This window comes from Thermobia domestica, chromosome 18, assembly GCF_964235325.1.
Source record: "Thermobia domestica chromosome 18, izTheDome1.hap1.1, whole genome shotgun sequence".
Lineage (NCBI taxonomy): Eukaryota > Metazoa > Arthropoda > Insecta > Zygentoma > Lepismatidae > Thermobia > Thermobia domestica.
Genome location: NC_137471.1, coordinates 34,601,297 through 34,625,880, shown reverse-complemented (window position 1 = coordinate 34,625,880; position 24,584 = coordinate 34,601,297). Strand labels below are relative to the sequence as shown.

Below are 24,584 nucleotides of genomic sequence, written 5' to 3'. Positions count from 1 at the left end.
TAAATAGACAAATATAGACACGGGGGACGGCATGCGCCCCCTACCTTTTCAAGTTCACTTTTACTCTTGGGCCACATTATATCAGAACATTTGTAATTATCAAAATTTATACCTTTTTATTGAACTGGCAAAAAAAGACGCGGTTTTAGGGATTAAGGAAACTTGTATCACCCCTCTGGCTTATTGCTATCTAAAGCATTAATGAAAACAGAACAGATATTGCTTTCAAGGAAATCAAATATAATCACACGATCTATTACCATTCGAAGACCTTCTATCAAAGACCACCTTTTTGATGTTTGCAACCGACAACTGACTATTTGTAGAACTACAACATAGAACAGAAGCAGCAATATGATTCCTGTGTAATCTCAAACGCTTGGTATTGCTCCTATTCTAAGATCAACATCTTCACCAAAGGAATAATCATTCAGCAGATTAGCTTGTTCCCTTAGAGAATCATCTGAAATAAGACAAGACAGTATCACCAGATGCAAATCAATGCACAGATATACCTCTAACGTAACAGAAAGAGTAATGCAATGCAAACAACCACTATATGTGTGAATCAACTAACATCAAAGACAGACGTTTTACTCACGTAAACTAAAAGACACCATAAGGCAGTGTTGCCATACTTGGTACAATTGTACCAAATTCAGCCCTTTTTGTCATTCATCGGTCCGTTGGTACCACGCTGGCATTTTCAGCCCCTTTTGTGAAAAAGTTGGTACAATTCTACCCAATTCAGCACCATGGTACAATTCTACCCAATTCAGCACCAATTATCAAATACTTGTCATATTTTCAAAGTTTTCCTACCTCTCACGTTACTCATACGGTGTGTTGGACTCTTAAAAAGTGCTGTTGAATATTCATTCTGTGACGTTGCGCCGCATAACGCCACGAACTTCGTGTATAAAATTCGTAATTTAAACTATATCAGGAAACAAATTACGCTAGATGGACGCTAGAAATAAGCAAGAACAAGGTGCAATAATTTATACTTTAATATTTTATTATAACTGTTGTTTAGACACGAACTCGGAGATGATCGATTTGTTCCGTGTTTTATACATTTTTTCATAGGCCTATATGAGCATAATACCGTTTTTGTTTATTGGTCACTTTGAAATAGAGGCGTGTTTGGTTTCCTTAAAACCGGAGGTGATAACTGTTTTCCGTTTTAATTTGTGGCCTCTGTTATACTTCCTACGTGCGAAAAAAAAAAGTTTCATCTACTTCCACGGTTGTTCAGGGTCCTCCTATTTGGATATTTTTAAAAAGTAATTTTTAGAAAGAGTACTTTCTTGATTTTGAGTCTTGGAAGAGGGGAGAGTGTTCTAGAAATTTACCCCTTTTAGTTTCGTGTTATATAGTCATGTATTACACGCGTATAAAATAATGAATTCAGCTCTTTTTGTTTCAATTTGGTACTATTTTTCAGCCCTCTCCAGAGCTAGGACTTTGGCAACACTGCCATAAGGAATCCTCAGGTTATGGAAGGACTGAACCAACCAGAAAGATTCTTTTCAGAGAAAGTCTACAGAGCATAAACAAATTCGCAAAGATCACACCTCCCTGCTAGAGATAACAGGGCATGTAACCCATCACCACTCACACTGCGACTGATCATCCACTGTTAGCGATACTGTCTATTTATGATCTGTCACTGCACAAAGTATTAAATTTTACGTCATGAAAGAAAGTAGGTCTAACAAATAGCGTAAATATTGGATATATTTGTACGTGGAGAATGTCGTAAAATACTAAAATTGTATGTAAAATATATGTTCAACCTCTAAAACATGTAAAAATACGGGGGGAATTAAATATTTCAATTTAACGTCCCGCGATTATACTCATTAGGCTAAGGAAGACGATGATTAAGCAAGCGAATGATGAAAGAATTGGTGGAATGAGATGTGCGAGGAAACCCTGAGAAAACCCACGGACATGATGCTGTCCACCACAAACTTACTCATCCAGGGATCGAACCAGAGGTCCCACTCACTAGAGAAAATCGCTCTACCACTGTGCCACCGTGTCCCCAAAATATGGAGAAGATGCATTTTCCTATTTATAGGACAAATGATGATATAGATAAAGACATTACCGAGAATCCTGGCGGCAACGCCGTCAACATACGCGCCTCCGGTGTGGGATACTCGTTTCAATTCCAAGTGAGGTTTGGCCCCACGTCAAGCTGTAGTTCTACTACTCATATAGCCTCGGTACTAAAGGGACGCATAATGACATTTAATTTGACTTATTTGTTGATACGAAATATTAACCGTTTCTTATCAGCATAGAGGCTAAATGTGAGAAGTACATTTATAATTTAATGAAGGATCCTGATCATATGAGCTCTTGTTGGGAATTAACCCTTTAGCGCGAAGCTTTGCATATATGCAAAGCTTACTTTGCAATTGTATTTTACCATGTAGTTTTTAGTTCGGACATTGAAAAACAGCTTTGCGTGTCAACTAAGATGTCCCTTCATTAATGAAGATCTGAGTTTCCCGCTAGATGTCACAGTAAGCCAGCGTTGGAATCTGTCTTGCTTGTTACAAGCGGAGTTACGCCATATAGTCTTTTTTGAGCTTTCTTTCCTCCTTTAGGTGGACGGGTTTTGAACTGTTGGCGTTTTCTGTGTTAGACAGAAGTGTACTGAGTGCAAAAGTGCAAGTGCGCTGACATTCGTCACGTTTTATTGGTTCTATCTGGTTTTAATGGACTTTGCAAATATCAACACACAACTTTGCACAGACCCCATATGCAAACACTATAAAATATCTCATAGACTCCATATTATTTGCATTATTTTTTTTAAAAGGAATTTCCGTGTTTCCTACACCGAAACCACTCCAAATTAAAAAAAAAATCAGTATGATCGGAAAACTGGCGCGTTAAAGGGTTAAACGTAGATCACATCAAGCTTTATTTATACAGGTTGTTCGGAAACACCACTAAAAAACTCGAAAACGAATCTTGACGTGAAAACATGAAAAAGAGATAGGCCTATAGACCAACATAGCTGCACCAATTCATTTTGGTATTTTAGCCCATCGAAAATGTCCCGAACGTTATATCCAGGTGGGGACACTTGGTCGAAAAAGAGTAAAAGCTTTTTCAGACCATCCATCCTAAGTGAGGTTTTCCTGGGTTTTCCTCATTCACACCAGGCAAATGCCGGGATGATACCTAACATAAGATCCCAGGCCGCTTTCTTCCTTCCCTTTCCTTGGATAGTATGATCGCCGAGGGACGTCATCCCTCATACGTGAAGGGCTAACATGGCCACAGATGCCGAAAGCCCAGAAATCTAATTCCTAATCCTAGTGACGGCCTAATATGGCCACAGATGCCCAAAGCTCAGAAATCTAATTCCTAATCCTAATCCTAGTGACGGCTTAACATGGCCATAGATGCCGAAAGTCCAGAAATCTAATTCCTAATCCTAATCCTAGTGACGGCCTAACATGGCCATAGATGCCGAAAGCCCGAAATCTAATTCCTAATCCTAGTGACGGCCTAATATGGCCACATATGCCGAAAGCCCAGAAATCTAATTCCTAATCCTAATCCTAGTGACGACTTATGGCCATAGATGCCGAAAGCCCAGAAATCTATTTCCTAATCCTAGTGACGGCCTAACATGGCCATAGATGCGAAAGCCCAGAGATCTAATTCCTAATCCTAGTGACGGCCTATGGCCACAGATGCAGAAAGCCCAGAAATCTAATTCCTAATCCTAGTGACGGCCTATGGCCACAGATGCCAAAAGCCCAGAAATCTAATTTCTAATCCTAGTGACGGCTTAACATGGCCATAGATGCCGAAAGTCCAGAAATCTAATTCCTAATCCCAGTGACGGCCTAGCATGGCCATAGATGCCGAAAGCCCAGAAATCTCATTCCTAATCCTAATCCTAGTGACGGTCTCACATGGCCATAGATGCCGAAAGCCCAGAAATCTAATTCCTAATCCTAGTGACGGCCTAACATGGCCATAGATGCCGAAAGTCCAGAAATCTAATTCCTAATCCTAATCCTAGTGACGGCCTAACATGGCCATAGATGCCGAAAGCCTAGAAATCTAATTCCTAATCCTAACGATATATAAAAGATCGTAACTCGAGAAAGAAACGTTGGGTCAATGGCTGGTGAAAGAACATAGTCATTTTTTAAAGCTTAGATTCCACTAAAAAAAGCTGTCTGTATACAACTAGTTTTCAGTTCTTGATCTATCATTTTTCGTTTCTAGAAGACCTCATGACTCTCTTTCTATGATTCGAAGATAACTTTCTTTCCTTCCTTGTTTCACATCCACTGCTACATTTATTTAATCTAGCCTTGAACGCAACACTATTTTCTTTTATCCGACTTGAATCTGATATTTTGTTCTCGAGTTATGCCAATTTCTAATAGAGTTAGAGCCTAATTTTCGAAGGGCTATATGTGGGTATTTCTGAAAGTTTACGGACTGACACTGAAATTTTGTGCCACTGGTAATAAACTCCTTTATGACATATGCTGCCATCTATGGGAGAAATAATATTAGTTTTAACTGTGTAGCTGGGTCAGTTCGTTGGAGTCAGTTATTTAAACCAGCCTTTGCGTCAGTATGTCATCTTAATACGCAAAGACTGGTTTAAATAACTGACTCCAACGAACTGACCCAGCTACACAGTTGAAATTGCTGCATTATTTTATCCATACATGGCTCTATATGTCATGAACGGCTTATTTAAAGTGGCTCGACATCTCAGTGTCAGGCTGGGCACTTTTGGAAGTACCCTCCAAATAACATATTTGCGCACCCATGTTGGTCCAAGATTTTTAAATGTTTTTTTGTGTGAGGATTTATTTATTGAAGTGTTTGGGTTGTTTCCGAAACACTGTAGGCATATATTTACAAACACTGATTACCCCGATGAACCACTCCCTATATTCCTAATGGAAATTCAAATCGTTCCCACAATGCAACGAAAGCGACTCTGCGACACTACCGGCTAGAGTTGTAACTAACTGCATTGTCTGCTACTGGCAGTAGCTAAGTGTATCATTGGCTAATTCTATCAGACTCACGCGCTCTGAATGATTTGATTCGTTCTTGATTTTAGTAGTTCGTAGTACCCAACTTCCTTGAGTGGCGGCGCCACCAGTCTCCACAGTTTCAGCGGGAAGGGCAGCTGAAACATTTTATTACTCTATGTTTACATATAAATCAAAGTGACGGATCTAGAAAGTAAAAACTGAGGAGGACAACCAGAACCCAGGCTAAGATAAGTATAATAATGAGTTTACTATAAACTTTCAAAAATGTGTAAATAATAGCTTTCATTATTTTTTTCATCACAAAACTGTGGGGGCCTACGATCCGGCCCCGGGCTAGATCCGCCACTGATAAATCAGCTTTTTTTCAGTAATGTGAATTTTTAAAATTTAATAATAAATATTATAAATACAAATAAACAATGCAAAGATAAATCTAGACGACAACATAAACGACCTTACAAAATGTTTCCGCTTCTCTCTTATATTTTCGGAAACATCTATCAACCAAAGCTAAAACAATAGTCTCTATATGTTGTTGCAACTGGTAAAGGTCAGAGGGTCAACCAAAACAGAAGATGAAAAAAACGTGGGAATTTCACACGATAATCAATAAGTACTTGGAGAAAAACAACACATACAAACAAGTTTCATACAGCTAGAATCGATTTACTTTGAAACAAAACCATGAAGATACACCCAATTTACAAAGTCTCCCTAACAAACACATAAGATAAATACAAAGGCGTTTATGAAATCTTAAAAAAAAAAAAAAAAAAAAAGTTTTTGAAGGTGAACTGAACTATTTCTAAAGAGCATGCATTGCATATAATGTGCCGCATACTCCCAAAATATGTATACACTAAGCCCGAAGCGACTCAAAACGACACAAAAATGCATGTCTTCAAATTTGGATATACTTTAATGTGTACAAATGAATTGCCTTCTAATGGTGGACATAAGGAAATATGTCGATCTTTTCACATTACGGATATGTCCGCCATGAACCTAAAAAATGTGAGCAACTATAGCATGTCAAAATGATCTACTGCCTCGTTTTCATTAGTTTTGACGGATTAGTATATGTTATGTTTTGATCACTGGGGCAATGTTTGAGATGATATAATTGTACGTCAAAAATTTATACACATGCGCGGAAACGTGATCTAGAAATTTTTAAGGATATTTTTATCAAAAACAATTGGTTCATTTATATTGTTAGAATAGAAATTTAGCACCTTTTAAATGTTGTCTAGTTACTAAACTAGCATTATTTCCACTAAAATTAATATCTCTAGCGTCTTCTTGCAGTATATTTAGTGACAGTATTATTCACGTTTAGTGCTATTACTACATGTGTGTGTGCCCTATTACGGACAGGTTTGACATATATTTTGTATGCCATACATTGTCCTTCGGGCTCTGTGTGTACCTTTAAGTATTTCAAGAACGAGGGAATAAGTTAGAAACGTAATATAAGTCCCCCCCTCCAAAAATCTCTTGTTTACAAACATTATTTAACAGTAAAATAACTTTTAAAGAATATGGGGACGCAGTTACGTTACTTGATTTCACAAAAGTTAATTGATCTAGTAAAGAGGTGACGGTAATTCATTGGTACAGCTCTTACCTTTGATGGTAGAGATCCATGGTTTGATCTTAGGCCAAGTAACTTTATAATGGACAACAGCATCGTATACGTGAGGTTGCGGTGGCTCAATGGTTGAGCTCTCACATCTGGCTCATGGGGTCCTTGGTTCCACCCCAGCTATCGCCAAGTGGGTTTTTGGGTGAACAAATACCGTATGCGTGAGTTTCTTCGCAGTTCTCTCGTTTTCTCCCTTTTTGTTGTTCCACCATTATCATTCGTCTCATCATCACTAGTTCCCTTAGCCTAGGTGTATAATCGTGAGACGTTAAATTAAAAAAAAACTCGTGTAGGCCTATGTGTTTTCTCAGGATAGCAAATAGAGAATCGATACAAAAAATGAGACCTTTCCAACCAGTGACGATGCCAGTTTTAATTTTTGGATGGAGGGGCAAGCGGAAGGGCAGCATCATTTTGGGGGATAGTTATTTTTCTTGCATATCGAAAATAGTCGTTTTGCATTAATTGACCTATATTACAACATATCTAGGGGAAGCCGGGTGGCGGACAACGGTACCGGAAAGCGCCAGCCCCCAAGCCCTTTCTCTGTCGCCGTTACTGTTACAAACAGAAATCCATAGTAGTATGCAGAGAATCAACAGAAAATTATATCCTTCCAACAGACATCCGGAGTAGTACTCAGTGCTTCGATATATATATACAACCTTTCCAACAGAAGTCTGTAGTAGTGAGACGAAAGTCAACAGAAAATGGTAGCTTCCCAACAAATCCCTATAGCCAGTGGCGTATTTAGGGGGGTGGCTTCCGGGCTTAAGCCCCCCCCGAAATCTTACTTAGTATAGTAAAGTAAATGAAATATCTTGCAGAATTTTCACATTTCCAGGCAAAGCCCCCCCGAAAGTTAGCAAAGCCCCTCCCGAAACTAAATCGTAAATACGCCACTGCCTATAGCACTAAAAGAGAATTAATACGAATCTGTACCTTCCCAACAAACGTCTGCAGTGCTTGACAGGGAGTCAATAGAAAATAGTACTTTCCTAACAGCTGTCCCCTAGTAGAGCATTGATAGCAAATGATACCTCGTCAACAAATGTCCGTAATTGTAAGTTAAAAAGTGGATAGCAAATGATAGTTTTCCAACACACGTTGGTAGTAGCAAGGAAAAATCGAAAGAAAATGGTACATTCCCAACAGTAAAACGACACCAGATTTCGAATATTTACTTCTTTAAAAGGTTTCTCGTAGTATATACTCATATATAATATTGTTGCTACTTACTACGATGAATATTCAATGATTACACACTATTTTTATTCACTTAAATTCACTATATTTCAAAATAAGCATTAATTGCTTCACAGCAATTCAACACGCTTCTAGATTATATGGCCTCTTGCTGCATTACATATTGACAATTATTTATAAAGCAACTCCCTGGTTACGAAAACTGTTACCATAGCAACTGGATTACTGTCCTAACGACGAATAAACAAACATTTACATCTAGCGACAGAAAAATAAAGAAAAAAAAAACTTGACAAATCAAGATTACTCATGACATTTCTTCTTCCAATTTGTAGTTAGTGCCAGATAAAATAGCATTTTGGGCCTTCATATTAAATAAGATAAAAGATAAAAATATATGTTATCGTCGTAAACAGGAGCCTAGCAAATAAGTTGAGAATTATAGAAAATTATATCTTCCCAACATGCGTCCATAGTAATAAATAGAAAATTCATAGAAAGTTGTATCCTTCCAAGAGATAGGAAATAGTATCTTCCCAACAGACGTCTGTAGTAAGAAGTAGAGAATCAATACGAGGTGGTAAAATTCAAACAGTTACCCATAACAGTATGTAGAGAATCAAGAATCAACTATAAACAGTTTTTTCTCATTATATAGAGAAATAATGGAAAATAGAGAATGGAGAGTTAATAGAATAATACTTCTCAATAGATGCTCACAGTGCTAAATAGTAAATCGAACAGCGCCAAAAGAATCTACTAAAACAACTCATTTCTTTAATATAATATACCTGATAAAAGAAAGAGAGACATTCACATTTAACATGTCTGCACAACAGAAAACTATATTTGAGTAGATGAAAAAAAGGATACCTACCATTCCAGGAACATCCGATTCCACATTGCTTTCAAAATTATCAAAGGCATCCGATGATGTATGCATTTGTTCGTCAACAGTATTAGAAAATGAAGGTAAATGGATGTCAGGAGTTATAATATCTACTTTTCTCTGTCGAAAAGGCATCGAGACACGTCTGGCAGAACTACGAAATCCTATAAAAGAAATTAGGCTGTTATAAGACGACAAATACAGCACATTATGTTTATCAGAAAAAATTAACCTAACACCTACGTTAACCTACTGCTGCTGAAGAAAACGAAAGTAATTATTTAGAAAAAATTATACTCAAATTCAGTGGTTGGCATGCGCAGTACGTCATATCAGTTGAAAACAAGGACGTAATTTAAGGGGCCACAGGCAATTGTGACCCTGAGTTTGATATACGCGTATGGCGCGTTCAGTGCACACAGGAATCAACTCTAATTTTTAATTCATTTTGGACACACTTCATCTTTTAAGATTCGTATCTGAAGATTCTTTCAGAGTTGATAACTGATAAGATTCATATATACCAGATTACAAATGATTGGCCCAATTTCATAAATTCACTGTAGCTTTTATTATTAGACATATTGTCACAAAACTTTGCAGACGTATTGAAAAACTCAAAAAGTTTTTTGTATTGCAGATTTGCTTCTGATTTCTATCACGAGAGCGCAGCAGCGAGCATTTATTCAAGATGGCGACAGACGCAGAGAAAGCTTCTGTTGTGCTCGAGTTTCGCTCACATCAGTCTGTTAACAGTGCAATAAGACTTCCAAACGAAATTCAATAAAGATCTACCAACTGTTAAGTCCATTCGGCGATGGTATGCACACTTTATAGCTTCAGTAAGGGAAAATCAAGTGGTTGGTCTAGACTGAGAAATAGTTAAGCGAGTTTTGTACGAAGCCCAGAGAAGTCGACGAACGGAACAAGCAGAGAGCTGAACATTCCACAGCCTAACGTTTGGAAGATTTTACGGAATTGATTTTATTGAAGCAGAAACCTTACCGCTTGCAATTGCTACAAGCCCTGACCCCCTGATGACAAAGTCAGATGCTTTGAATTTTTGGCACAGTTGCAACAGTTTATGGAAGAAGATGGGTTTGTAAAAAACTCATCCTCAGTGATGAAGCTACTTTTTTTTCGTGAATGTCACTAAAAAAAACTTTTTGAGGCTACAGTGAATTTATGAAATCGGGTCAATCATTTGTAGTAACCCTGTAGATATTGTAAATAACTCTTTTAATGTTTAAAAAAAAAACAGTATTAACTTTTCCATGTACTTAAGTGTGACGTGCCAACTTTGTCTTTTTTTCTCACAACTTCGGTAAATGGATCTGATTCCCTTGTGCACTGAACGTCCTATTATATAACGCATTGTAACAGAGTTCCATGAAAAACATGGAACTATATTTACGTCCGCTGAATCTTACTTCCCACATATACAAACAAACAGTGCCAAGCAAAAAACAGATGTAAGCTACTCATCTAAACCAATTGGGAAATGAAATGCAACAGAAATACGGTATACATACCATCAAGACAGTTCACAAGTAAATGGTCACTTTGAATTTCCGAAATATTAGTACATTTCTCGGGAATGAGTATGTAAATTTATTTTAATGTAGGTGGTGTAACATTGATTGATTTCTAACGAGGGCGTATTACTAAGTAATAAAGAGGTGTTTTAAAAAAGTATAAGTCTCTTCTTTGTCTGGACAGACAATGAAGATCTAAGGGCTGTGTGTGGAAATAAAAGCTCCACACTTTCTCGACTTCGACACTCATGGAGATTGTATAATCAGTACGACACTGTACCCTTTGGATCTTAAGGTTCCTCCAGGTTCCCATTTTAAAGGGACCTGAAATAACATTTCTACATTTACGTGCCATGATTATGTCTTTTAAGCTAAAGGAGACGGGTAATTAATGATAGTAAATGATTATGAAGTGTTTGGTAGAATAATAATGTGGAAGGAAGCAAAAGAACTCACGATATTGTCTACTATAAACTTGTGTCCGGCTATCGAACCAGGGACAGTTTAGACCAGAAGTGATCACTCAGCCACCATGTCCCCCAGAGAAAATGGCAAGTTTATATGCTTTTTCCGTATCAATATCTCACATTACTAAAGTACTGTACGCTCCTAGAATTTCGAACACATTTAGTAAACTTTTAATTACTCTCTTGAGAAAAATAGCACGAATTCAACAGTATATTCAAAAATGGAGTAAGTTCCGACAATGATCATCTATTCAATCACATAAAAATTATCAAGGATACGGATACTGGACGTAACTACACTGCCTACTACAGCAAAAAAGCACGAAAGTTAATATTAAAAATATCTCATATATTTTAAGGAGTTTCGTACAAAAATGATTTTTTTTTTTTAGTTTAACTTCCCACGATTATGCCCGTTAGGCTAAGGGAAAAGCTTTAAGATTTACATCCCACGGTTATGCCGATTAGACTAAAGGAGACGGTGTTGATGAGAGATGGGTGAAATGGTGGAATAAAGAAAGTGAGAGGAAACGGGAGAGCCCCGAGAAAATCCACGAGCACGGTGTTTATCCACCACAAAGTCCACACGGTGCGAGCTGGGATCGAACCAGAGACCCCGCACACCAAAGATAAATGCTCTACCATTGAGTCACCCCGCTCGCTTTGAATTTTGAAGAAAAGGTAATCATTTGATAAATGGATGATCATCTTCGGAGCTAATTCCAAACAAAACTCAGAATTAACTTCCATTTTTTTGCTTAAAAAAATCTCATTTAAATAACAGAAGACTGATCTGATTGTTCAATTTATGTATTCGACTTTAAATCAATTTACATGTGTGTTCAACATGATTCAAGTTTGGATTCACAAATGACATTTATTTCACACGAAGAAGTATATTTGATAACGCACATCTTCAGTCTTCAGTTATCTGAAATGAGAAGAAATAAAAAATAAGATTTTGATTCTCTTACGTAATTACTTCTGTAAAGATGAATTTCTTAATAAAGTAAGACTTTTAGAAAGCTATAGAATGGCTAGTATTTAAACATCATACAAGATAAATAAAAATAAAAATAAAATATGTCTGATGGAAGAAATAAGTTATTGTCGACACTGTGTTTGCAGATTCATTACTTGTAAGTGTAGGCTTTGTCCAGACTTTATTCTTATTTAGGTTATGCTACGCAGTATCTAGCTAAAATGATCAATATTCAGTTTATACAAGAATACAAATATTATCACAAACTTTTATATTGTTACATCTCCACTAATGGTGAGTCAAATTGGGCGTTACAAGCCAATTTTTCGTCACGTATGCATCTAGGGAGCAAAGTGATAAAGACCATAAACAAAGAGCGCAGACAAGTCAATAAAAAAGTACCTCCCTATGAAAAGCAAGTACCTCCCAGGACCCCATCAAAGTGCCCATCAAAGTGCCCAAAATTTCAAATGGTGGCATAAGTCGAATGATATACTTCGTACGATACAGCTTGCAAAACGAAACAACTTTCGTAAAAGAAAACAAAAAGTTTTGACATGGGGGAACAGTTCCCAAAATGGCCGCCAAAAATGGGACCTGCTTCAGAAAGACTTCCATGATCCGTACTGTGGTCGTTCTTAGCACGCCCTAACTTTAGTGATTCATGAAATACTTTATTCGTCGCAAGTAAAAAAAAAAAAAAAAATTTTAAAAACTTTCTTAAGATACATATTTCAAAAAATTCTCTCTTATTTCTTGTTTTCGTGACAAAAGGAGTTTTCTGTTTAAATTTTACGTTTCTATCTGTATTGGAAAGCCTGCATGTTGATGAGCGAATCCTTACTCCTTTATATAAATAGATAATAGCAAATATATCACATAACCTTTTTGGTTATAAACATTTCTCCTTAAAAAATAAGCCCTACTGTTTCATGGTACTTTGACTCAATAGCCCTATTCCCTTGATTATTGCACACACAAAATTGATGATACTTCCTATGAAAGTGCAACTTTTTTCTACAAAAAAAAAAAAAAAAAGTAGCAATTCTATGATTCACTAACACTTAACTAAATTAACCGAATGAGAAAGAACATAAAATTCAACTTACCACTAAAAACTCAGCTTCTCTTGCAGGATTTCATAAATCTTCTTACGACAAACAATCTTCTCTGTTCATAATGTATAGCCTTTTCTTAAACGAGTATTTAATAGCTGAAGAAACGTAAACTGGGAAAATATTGCTCGTTTAAGTTCCTGATTCATATCTGTGAAACACGTCCGTTACATCAAAACAGAGACAAGCTCTTTGCAACAGTGCTGCAAAATTCTGCGAGATTCATGACCAGAAAAATGAGACGATCCCAAAAATCACCAATTAATTTGTTCCAACAAACGTCCGCATTATTCAAAACCACGTCGTTTGAGGTCTGTACAACGAGTTTACATGGAATTTGTTCACCACAAAAATTTAGCGCAATAAACAAATTTTAAAATTAAATAATAAAATTGCTAAATAGCAAAAACAAAAAATATTAACAAAGCGTTTAGAAGCAGAAAATAATTTATTACTATTATCTATAAAAATGATAAAGTCATGCCAAGCTAAACAAATATAGAATTATTTCGATGGCCATTTGTTTAGGTATTGATATTGTAAGGATCCATATATCCATATACACTGGAAGCCACATGTTCTCATTATAAACACGTGTTTATATAATCATAAACAAACAATAGCAGACGACGTAAGGAGACCACGGAACCAGAAAGATACGAAGAGGAGGTCAAAGAGCAACGAAGACAACCGACTACCCCTCTCCAGGTCATCCCTCCAAGAACATAGCTATAAAAGAAGATCACAGGATTAGGAAATTTTCAGTTCAAAGCTGATCGCTCACCTATCAAAACATTCTACCGAGGCCGCCACAGGCTACCAACCCCTGGGGCTCCTATCAGCTACGAAGTTTTCCTTTAAAACTGATCTCTTGAGGTTGCCATGAGCGAAGGAGATTTCTTCTAATACCTGCTCCCGGGGTTGCTATGAGCTATAGAGTATTACCGATTCCCGTATGAGACCGCTGTGGGCTAGGACAATTATCCTATCCCGAGGTAGAAGTCTGCACGGGCTCGAGTCTCCAAAGCATAGATCACTTCAGGTTCGGGCCGGGCTTGGGCCATAAATTTTTAAATATACAATCATACTTCTCGGGCTTTTTCGGGTCTAACTTTGTAAATATACTGTACAATGATATTTATCGGACCATTCTTTCTGGAGAACTTTTAAAGCACATCTAAATTTGTAACGAGACGTCCACACTAAAAATCTGATTATCATTGTGCAATTGTGAGTAAAGCTAACTGTGCAGTGGAGAGAAAAACTAAAAGGAACAGAAATAAACATGCTTAGCTTATCTGTGAGCGAAAGTTTGAGCAGCCAGAGTGTGGATTCCAATCTTATTCTTCACTGAAATCGACAATGACTGCTTTGAGGACTATCTGAGTGACTTCAGTACACATCCATTTGCATAAGAATTTGCGCTCATTGACATTTTGCTTTAGTGTTCATTTCAAGTTAGGCATTTCATGAGAATTTATGTAATTGAAATGAAATGAAATATTTAGTTTAACATCCCATGATTATGCACCGAGACTAAAAGAGGCGGAATGTATATAAATGACCATATTCTTTAGATAATTCATATAGTTAGTAAGTATGAATTATAACGTTTATTTCGTTATTCTCTCTGAATCATGTGAGCTTTCAAACTGCAAAATTAAACCTCTAACTGTTGTAAATAAAAATACAATTTTGCGTTAAATTATTAAGTTTCTGTAATTCCGGCTTATTTCAGGCTCATTTGATTATCACACGAGTTCGGGTCTAAAGAGTAAAGCAAATTTCGGACTCGGATCGGGCCTTACATTATTAATTCACTGGCCGGGCCAGGCTCGGGCTAAAAGTTCCGGCCCGTGCAGACCTCTATCCTGTACTGTTTATTACAAAATAAATACAAATATTATTTAAAATGTAGTTACTGATCCAATATCATTGTTTGGCATTTAAAGTAACTTTTTCAACACTTTGATTGTATGAGATGAGGAAATACTTTCGGGGCTCGTTCCGTATCAGTTTGCTTAGTTTTGAACATTCGATATGACATTTTGATTCGATTTTGTAATACGACACTGATGCAAAATTATGCATTTAAAAAATATATATATATCTATCCTCATATTTTTTTCGCATACTCTCCACTAGCAGTTCTAATACAGTACAGTCCCGAAAACTCGGCCTAGGTGGATCGAATGGTGCCCGTGTTTGTGAAAATGTCGGGTTATTGGAAAGGGGTTTTGAAAAGAATAACTCTGAGTGTTTTCTTAGAAAATACAGTACTGTGCTTGTATGTATTGTTTGCTTGAGAATACAACAGAGAATAAACTGCCCAATTACTCTTAAACGAAGGAAAAGTACGTACTTTATGAAGGCATAGAGAGCCTTTACTATACATGAACATGAAAATTAATGAATACACACTGTATAGTAATTTACCTGATAAGACAGACCTCAGAAAAATACCCGGCAATGACCTTGAACGGCTCTGTGCGCGGGTTTTTTTCGCCCTGCCAGGGTGTGCCCGAGTTATATGGACCACTGCCGGGTTATCGAGTGCCTAGTTTCTGGGATTCTACTGGAGTCCTAAATTTTGGGAAGACTGATACGGAATAAGACCGCAGACCCCCGGTACGTGAGGTTCAAAATTCGATCCCGGTCCACGTCAAGTGAACTTTGTGGTGGCCAAATACTGTACCAATCAAGAGTGTAGATTTTCTGGGGGTTCTGTTGATTCATCCCTCACTTTCTTCATTCCACTATTACAGGATGGCCCAAACGTAGGTATACACTGCCGTCCCGTATTTTAATCATTTCTTATTGTTATCAAACAGGTAGACCTATTTTTTTTATTATTTGTTCTTAACGTCTTTTTACTTGTAACTTAAGCCCGTAACAGTCGAAGTAAATAAATCCATAAATTAGAATGTTATACTTGATTAATGCAGGAGTGTATATCTACTTTTGGGCCACCCTGCATAATCCATTTCATTATAACTGTCTCTCTTAGCCTCTGAAGAAATACAAGTAATCCTTTTCATATATTTATTTTACGACATAGTATATTTTCTGCATTAAAGCCCCAATTGCACAACAAAAGCTTTGAGACTAGCAAATCAATTCCAAATCATTCTATTCGTTTCAATCCAATAATAAAAGTAATTGTGCTTCTAACATCTCAATTCCCCAACTTTCCATTCATGACTCTCCAAACATCCGCAGGGAAACAATTTAAATTGTATTTTGTGTTCGAGGACAAGGAAACCAATACATACCAATGAAGGACGTGCTATAAAGCTCACACGAGAGAGTCCGTTGATGTAAATAAAATTTCAATCCACACGAACTTCTTTTATTCTGCAAAATTTTATTCTCAACGTCTGTAAGAACAAATAAACATAACAGAGTACAAGGAATGATGCCTATTTCCAATTCTTATTTTGCCATAAAAAGAAGTTTCAATATCTTACAATACAATATTTAAGGAGAACACACAATCTGATTTTTTTTAAATTAAGGGGATGTGCTTACAATTGTTGAGTACGAGGTGGTATCGGAAAGTTCGTGCACAGTACTTGGCGTTCTTTCACTCTTTTCATAATACGGCTTGGGTCCATGGGCGTCAGCAATGGGGACAATTTTCCGGCTCTGGATTTTCGAAAGGAGTTTGGTTATTTGAAATACATGTCAAAACAAATTCGGTTTTCTTACTAATCCACTACAGTATTTTAATATATTGCAATATCAATTCATCCTTGCAATATTGAATACCACGTGCTTTGGCACAAGCACCAGCAAGCAGCCGACAGATGCCGTCTTCAATGGAACACGAAAAAATACGAAGAACACCCCTTCAACCCCTCCACAGGTTCCGCCTCTAAAACTGGCTATAAAAGCGGACACCTCGAGGCAGAAAACAACAGTTATCAAATGGTCACATCCTACCTATCTCTCCAAGCTGCATTGGGCGGGAGAGACTCCACTAATATTACCTCTTAACTGCATCGAGCAAGAGGTATCTCCACCTATCTCCGCGCTGCATCGGGCAGAAGGACCAACTTATAAAGAAAGGACTATTAGAGAAATTATTTATTTGTAATCTAGTGTGCAAATTGTATAGTAATTTATATAATAAAAAAAAGTTGAGGGGAAAGCTTGTGTACCATTACTCTACCAAATATTACAATATTTATTGTAGCTATGCAATGTATCGTGCAATAATAATGATTGATTTACATTAACTTATTATGTGCATCAAGATGCTTGTGTGTCAATCTTCTTCCTTCTCTCCCTTGGAAAAAATCCTGCGGATGTTTCTGCTCGGGTCTATGAAGTTTTTCGAAAAAAAAAAAAAAAAATATATATATATATATATATATATATATATATATATATATATATATATATATATATATATATATATATATATATGGCGTAATAGTTCAATGTAAATGGCAGACACTTAATACAACAGTATTAATGGGAGCTTCATGGACATAGTAAAGTTCTAATTATATATTAATAATCGAGAAGTCCATAAGGAAATATATTATAAATAAAATAAATAACGAGTACAACTTGAATTTGTTTCATGAACAGTTGTATTAGTATGCCTTCACACTAGATCCTGTGAGCCGTCAACGTGAGCTGCAGCTGCTAGCTTTACATTGTCTTAAATGTACGCCTTCACACACGCGCTTCGGTGCAAGTGAGCCTCGGCTTTTATACTATTATACACTTCGTTAAACGAAGATATAGATATCCTCAAGTAATTGAAACATTTTCTTTAATCTTATCTCAGTTTAGGAAACAGACTGTTACAACGATAACCTGTATTTACGTTGTTTATTTCATAGGGCAAAAGTGCTTTAAACATATGCACTTGCTATACAATTGAAAAAGAAGATGACATAATGTCATGAATAATCTTATTTTGTAGATGGTTGTATTTTCAGTCGATAGATATCACTGATTGTTGATTCGCTGTTTCGCTTTCTCCTCTCTTTTGTTTGATTTAGGGGTGAGAAAACTAGTTATTTCCAATACCAATGACAGTGAACGATTTCCACTCGCACTCTACAGCTACAGTTGTTAAGAACAATGGTACGGTTGCTATGATAACAGTTCTGCTGCCAGACTTGTTTATGTATGCTTGTTACAAATATAACGCAAGAGGACGCCACGTTATTATGCAGAAGTATACCGGTACTGAATCGCTCAAACAAATAATAAGTATTCTGAAATATAGTACTTTTAAATGATTGCAAATAGTGTGCAATCAATGTATACTTGTCGTAGTAGGTACCAGACATATGTTTATATAATATGAGATATAACATACAACATAAAACCGAACTCAGGCAGAATAAAACGTTCGTTATATTGTAAAATTAACATTCTTCCAGTCTTGATCGATTTATAGGATGAATCCACATTATTCTATATCTTCTTTTCTTTATTTTCTTGCAATCTATCGCTAAGATTAAGCTGCAGCATGGCTGCCATTTTGATATCATGATCCTTTGAGCGGCTCACATGTCAGAAGTATTCAATGCCTTCACACTACAGGTTCACATCCTCACAAGATCTAGTGTGAAGGCGACCTTAACATATCTGTCGTTTACATTGACGAATAGTACATTTTTTTTAATTTGAAGCGAGACGAGAAACAAGTCATTTCTCGTTCCATTTTCGAGACGAGACGATAAATTTCACGAGTCTCGAGAGAAACCGTAGTTCACCCAAGTTTTAGATCTCAAACGCTTGTTTCATGTTACGTAATTCACAGTATTAAAACTCTAAATCAATGAAGTGGTTGTACGAATACAATGAAGATACATTTATCAATGATTAAAGATACGCACGTCTTTACACAATATGCTCCAATAATAAAGTTGATTTATACATTCCGTCAATTAAGTTTCGCGATTGGTGATACAAAATGAAATAAGACAGAATAGCCGTAACCACATTTTATTTTTCCACATACATCCCCCCTCTTTTGAAACAAGCAGTGTCACGGGTGCAGAACTGTAAAATCCACTTTCGGAAGAACTTCTTATGTGACCCTATTCTATTCACTAGGAAGACCTGTTGGATATCAGAAATGAATTTCTGCAGGCCAGGCCCGTATCCACGGAAGGGCACGGGGGCCGCCTTCCTCATTTTGGGGCTGGCTACGGGCCTGAACCTCTGTGCCCTTCGTTTGAACTAAACTTGAAAAAAAAAACACAGAAGTATGCTGGGGCTAGATCGGAAGAATAAGAGGGTGTTTGATGCAGACAACTTGCTTCTTGGCCAAAAAACTGTTCAACAAGAATCGCCTTGCAACAAGACGTTGTTATGAAGAAGGAGTCACTCGTGAGAGTCAAGAACTGCTGATCTTAAACCTCGAAGTCTCTTCAGCAACGATCCACAATGTCTTTCTAAACTGTTGCTGTGTGACCCTCGGGTATGTTTATGAACCGCGCCTCTCTAGTCCAAAAATATCACATCGTTTTCATGCGTGAAGCGTGTTTTCTTCGGCTGTGGAGAGCATTTACAGACCGAATCTGTTGATTGGTGCTTTGTTGACGGCTCGTACGCGTAAACAATGACTTGTAACCAGTTACCTAAAACTGGTACGGATTTTCAACCAATCGAACAGTGCGAGCCACACTAATAAATTCAGTTATACTCGCGAACCACTAATCTACAAGTATCCTACAGTATTTAAAGCATTAACTTTGCATTACATGCTTCAGTTTGTCTTCATGTGCATTGAAAAGTAGGATAGATTTAGCAGTGTTCTGCGACAGATAGTGTTGCTGTATATTTTACTGGATGCAAGATAAGAGGTTCTCGATGCAATTGTACAGAAAGCACCCATTAACCTGTACTAGGTGGTCGCTCCAAGCTATTATACTATTGCATCTATCCACGTTAGGGTAGGGGAAGCAGCAGGACCAGCGCATGGGTGGGGTGCGTCCGTACGGAGTAGGCGTGTTAGCTAAGTGAGTTTGCTCTCACGGTTGAAAGAAGTAATTGTTATTGTCTGTGTAGGGATACCAACTGGAGTGACCAATTCAAAGTTAACACAGGGGGCCGCGGTGGCTCAATGGTAGAGCGTTCACCTCTAGAGCATAGGGTCCTTGGTTCGATCCCAGTTCGCACCAAGTTAGGTTTGTGGTGGACAAACGTCGTGTGCGTGGATTTTCTCGGGAATCTTCCGTTTCCTCCCACTTTCTTCATTCCACCATTTCATTCATTTCTTACCATCACCGTCTCCTTTAGCCCAGCTGGCATAAACGTGGGACGTAAAACTTAAAGATTTCATTTCATTTTCATTTTCAAAGTTAATACATTTAAAACTGTAAGATGCTATCAGCTTTCCATGCTAAGTACTTACTTTTCTTAAAAGGCACACCAGTGGCGTGCGGTGACTTTTCTCACAGGGGACTAGGTTCGAAGAGAATGTGTGCTGTAGAGTGGAAGTCCTGACTAGTATTGTTGACGCCAAATAATGCAATTTATATGTTTCTGTAAACGCTTCTTCTACCAAGCCTCTTTCTTTCAAGAAATGGATAATTTCAGTCACAGTTTTATTTGAAAAATCTAAGAGTTTGTAAACCTATATAATTCACTCCGCAAATTGTTAAAATTAAAAAAAAATAAACTCCTGTAACTTGATTTAAGAGTCAAAAACAAACAATCAGGAAATCGAGATTTGAAGCACTGAAAATTCTTTAAATCTAACAGCTCAAGAAATTGTAACTCAATGAGATCTTGAAATCTCACCTTCATTTGTCCAATCGCAGTATCAATAATGTCATTGAAGAGACGCACATATATTTAATTTTTGGATCTGTTGAGTCATCTACTTTAGTCTACGTCTTTTATTAGAAGGTTCCCGTTGTCCTACTTTTCTATAAGTCTCTTCAAAATCGTTTCTTGCATTTCTAAGTTGAGATACCATCTTTTGTACTTTTTGGATGCAATATTTCACATTCATGGTTTTACTTTAAAGAATGGTGAATAGTACATCCGTGCGCGAAAAAGAAATGACTGAAATCTTTTAGTAGAAATACAAAATCGAAATCCTTCAATGATAACTCACACATTTTTTGTAGTCATGAAAGCTTCGGTGTCGCAATTATCTGAATCCTCTACAATGTTCTCAGAATACTGTAAGAGTTATATTTGATTTTCATTTACTGCATGCACAATTCTGGAATTGTAATTCCATCTTATATTGGCAACTGTTGGAAATCGCTTAGTTACTTCTGATTCAGCAAGCGCGTTACAGCGTTTCGATGAATATGAAAAGAAATTTGGAATGCCACTTATTCTAAAAAAAGAAAAAAAAATACATTCCTTGATGTGATTAACAGACTGTGGATCAATGACATTGAGTCTGTGAGCATAGCAGTGTATGGTGAGTGCACTCAAACACCTTTTCACAAAAGATTGTAAACCGTTCAAATGTCCAGAAAATGTGGCAGCTCCATCCATAGCCTAGTGCTACGAGCTTTTGCTTACAATTAAAGTGAGAGAGGACTTGGAAAGCATGCTCACTTAGACAAGGGCGGATCCAGGACCGACTTCTGGGGGGGGGGGCGATGGGTTGTTATACTGCTACTTTTAAGATCTCCAAACTTTGGGATGGGTTATATATATATATATATATATATATATATATATATATATAAGAAAGTTTCCTCTTCTGCGGGGGGCAATCGCCCTGCTCACCCCCCTGGATTCACCCCTGCACTTAGAGCAGTCGCAGTGCAATCACTAGTAACACCCGCAAAACAAATCTTTCATGAGTATTGCCGTCTTTCACGTACCGATTGAATGTTGAGATCTTTGCAATGTCCGTAGTTTTGTCCATTAGTGCTGTAAAAAGTGTATTGTTTATTTCTGATTTAATTTTACCCAGAATCACGTCATCAACACATTTAATAATATAATTCTGAATCCTGTTTGATGTTCCTTTAAACACTCCTGTGCTGTGAAGATGACAAGTCAACATGGGCCTTCCTCTGGCTCACGAAAATGTATACTTAATATAGCAAACCACGTATATTAAATACCAGAAATACCAGACGCAAAATAGCATCCATGGAGATGCGCCCCTCCCTAGAATATTTTCCTCTGGCCCCTGCAAGTCCATTTAGTATCTTACTTAAAAAGTAACTGAATTATTTCAATATAGTTTCGCTAATTGACAGAATCTTCCTGTTCGTTATGACCTCTAAATGATAGCTCTTGTTTAGCCATAAAACAAGAGGAATAAATCAATCGGTTCATTAGTTCTCGGTTTGAATCAACTTCTGCATTGCTCGCTCAATTGAAAATCAATTCTGGTTTCCCGAAAGTTTTCAATTTAGTTATTGTGGACAGGCGTGAATAACACTTTTCGTGGCGCAACTTCGGTTTGTGAAAATTGTTCATGTCACAAAAGCCATCATTATTCCACACGTCCTTTTCCTATGTGGAACAGAATACAAGGCCAGCAATACATTTTGTTTCTTGTCTTACATGCAGTTAACTATTTTGAAGAAGCAAAATAATTCGTTTTGATATTATGTATATAATCTTTCATTTTTGTCTGAATGGAAATGCTTAAAGTTGTTCTACCACTGGTTATTATTTGTTGCTTTTCTTGAAAATTAAGGAATCCAAATGACACCATGAATAATTGGTCCAGAATACAACACTGAAACGGCCGATCCCCATCCCTACTGTCTCCTGTACCAATTGAAGTAATATCACTGCTTGTGCCATCGCTTTGCTGCAAGGGACTCGGTTTCTCAAACGAGTCCCCTTCCATACTTTATTCTTTGAGTCATTTTCAAAATATATTGATAATCTAAAAAGTTCACACTTCACTAGATCTCTTAAAGTGTCAAGATTAATACTGTAAATTTAATTGCGTTAAAACTATTAACTGTAAAAAGCAAACGAGCATTAAATTTGCTTACGACAGAACGCCCGTGCTTAGAGCTTACACAACATAATATGAGGACTAGCTGGTTGGACCCTGTTCCCTTTCCCGAGAAAAGCCGATTATAACCCGAGCGTTTCCGATCTTCACCTCGCTGTCGCATCCAGCACACGGGCGCTGACTAAAGTTGTCAGAACAATTGAACTAGTGTTATTTTACGAAAATAGAAAATTACAAACAATATTTTAGTTTTCTTTGGTATATATTTATAAAAAAATACTTTAATTAAAATGCCAGGGGACTAGCCTAGTCCCCTAGTCCCCTTGACGGCACGCCGCTGAGGCACACTAAAGTAAAGAGCTCTGTGAGCCGTCTCTGGTTTGCGAGCCATGCATTGAGAACCTCTGCTGCACATAAACCGCATTATTAAGCACTACTTAACTATGCTGTTATTGAAAGTCTTACGTTCCCTTATTATCTAATATTTAGGCGACTAAGACTTTCTATATGCGCATTTATTTCATCTTCGCCACAGTTGCTGACTCCCTGAATGCTAGAGAAGTAAAAAGGACGCCGTTTCGTACACAAAGAACAGAGAAGGCGTCGCGTTGGAGGAAGTGATAAATCATACGTGGATAACATAACAATCCTCTTAAGTGCATGGCGACCTCGACAACATGCCCGGATAAGCTTATGCGCAGAAAAAAAAGAGTTAACAATAGCAAACAAAACGACATAAGAATTCGCGGCTGCAATGCATTGACAGAACGAAAACACTTTTGGCAGGCATATCAAATGGAAGTCACTCTCGGGTGCACTGCAAAGGTTCAATGCAACAAAATTTCTATTCAACGTCGCCTCTTTACCTTTTCTTGATCTTTTACTTACAAAGTACGATAATAAATTGGTAGATCCACTAACGTAAGTTGCAAGACATTTCACACAACTTCAATGACCGTAAAAGGTATTTTGTCTTTCGGACAGAAATGTCACAAGACAATGCATCTGGAGAAAGTTTTTTTTATTTTTTTTTTCAAGCTGAAACAAATCGAAACTTAGTTGAGATCATCAATTCAACATGAACGTTGGCAATTTTGTTCATTGAATCTAAAATTAATTGGAACTTGAGCTTAGACAAAATTCTAAAAGACTTTTAAGAGACACAAAAGAAAAAAAAACTAATAAAAAGGAATAATAGTGAATTCATTTATAGTTTATGAATTTTACATGATTTTTAGAAGTTCAAAAAATATAATTAGTTTTCAACAGTGCACTTAAATTTTTATTGTTTTTAAAACGAAAAATATCGTATTCCAATAAATCACTGCACAGTCACTAAAAAGCTGATATTATGACCATTTATTTTCAGAGGTGATAACACAAACATTGTTGGTTACATGTTTGTAGGCTTACATGTACGCAATTTTCACCCGCGTTTGCTAGGCCTACGGCCTCGCACCTCTTAAACCCACAATTCTACAAAGTCCCAATAATTTTGGAGTGTAGATGTCCCATATAAATCACATGAGAAAGATTTTTTCAAGTCCCCATAAAACCACTCTAAAGTTAGGATTATTTATTTTTAGTGATTTGGTTAAATAATCCTGTAGCAAACGTACAAGCATACCAAATTTCAAGTTTTTATTCCAATTGCAAGTAACTAAAACATGAGATTACAGGTATAATAATAATAATAATAATAATAAATAGCGTGGGGAATTTCTTCGTCCTCCCTTTAGACCTCCCAAAAATTAACAATATTC

General features: G+C 37.0%; 1 protein-coding gene across 11 annotated transcripts in view; it reads right to left on the bottom strand.

Annotated features, from left to right (window-relative positions):
* Positions 1–24,584, bottom strand: part of LOC145675518 (uncharacterized) — a 290,842-nt gene that overhangs the window by 91,177 nt on the left and 175,081 nt on the right. For 3 of the 11 annotated variants that reach the window (XM_081745974.1, XM_081745976.1, XM_081745975.1), the window contains exon 7: positions 8,789–8,964. The exons of the other annotated variants lie outside the window; for them this stretch is intronic. In XM_081745974.1, the coding sequence (XP_081602100.1) occupies positions 8,789–8,964 (176 nt within the window). The remainder of the gene's footprint in view (positions 1–8,788; positions 8,965–24,584) is intronic. 11 annotated transcript variants of the gene reach the window in all.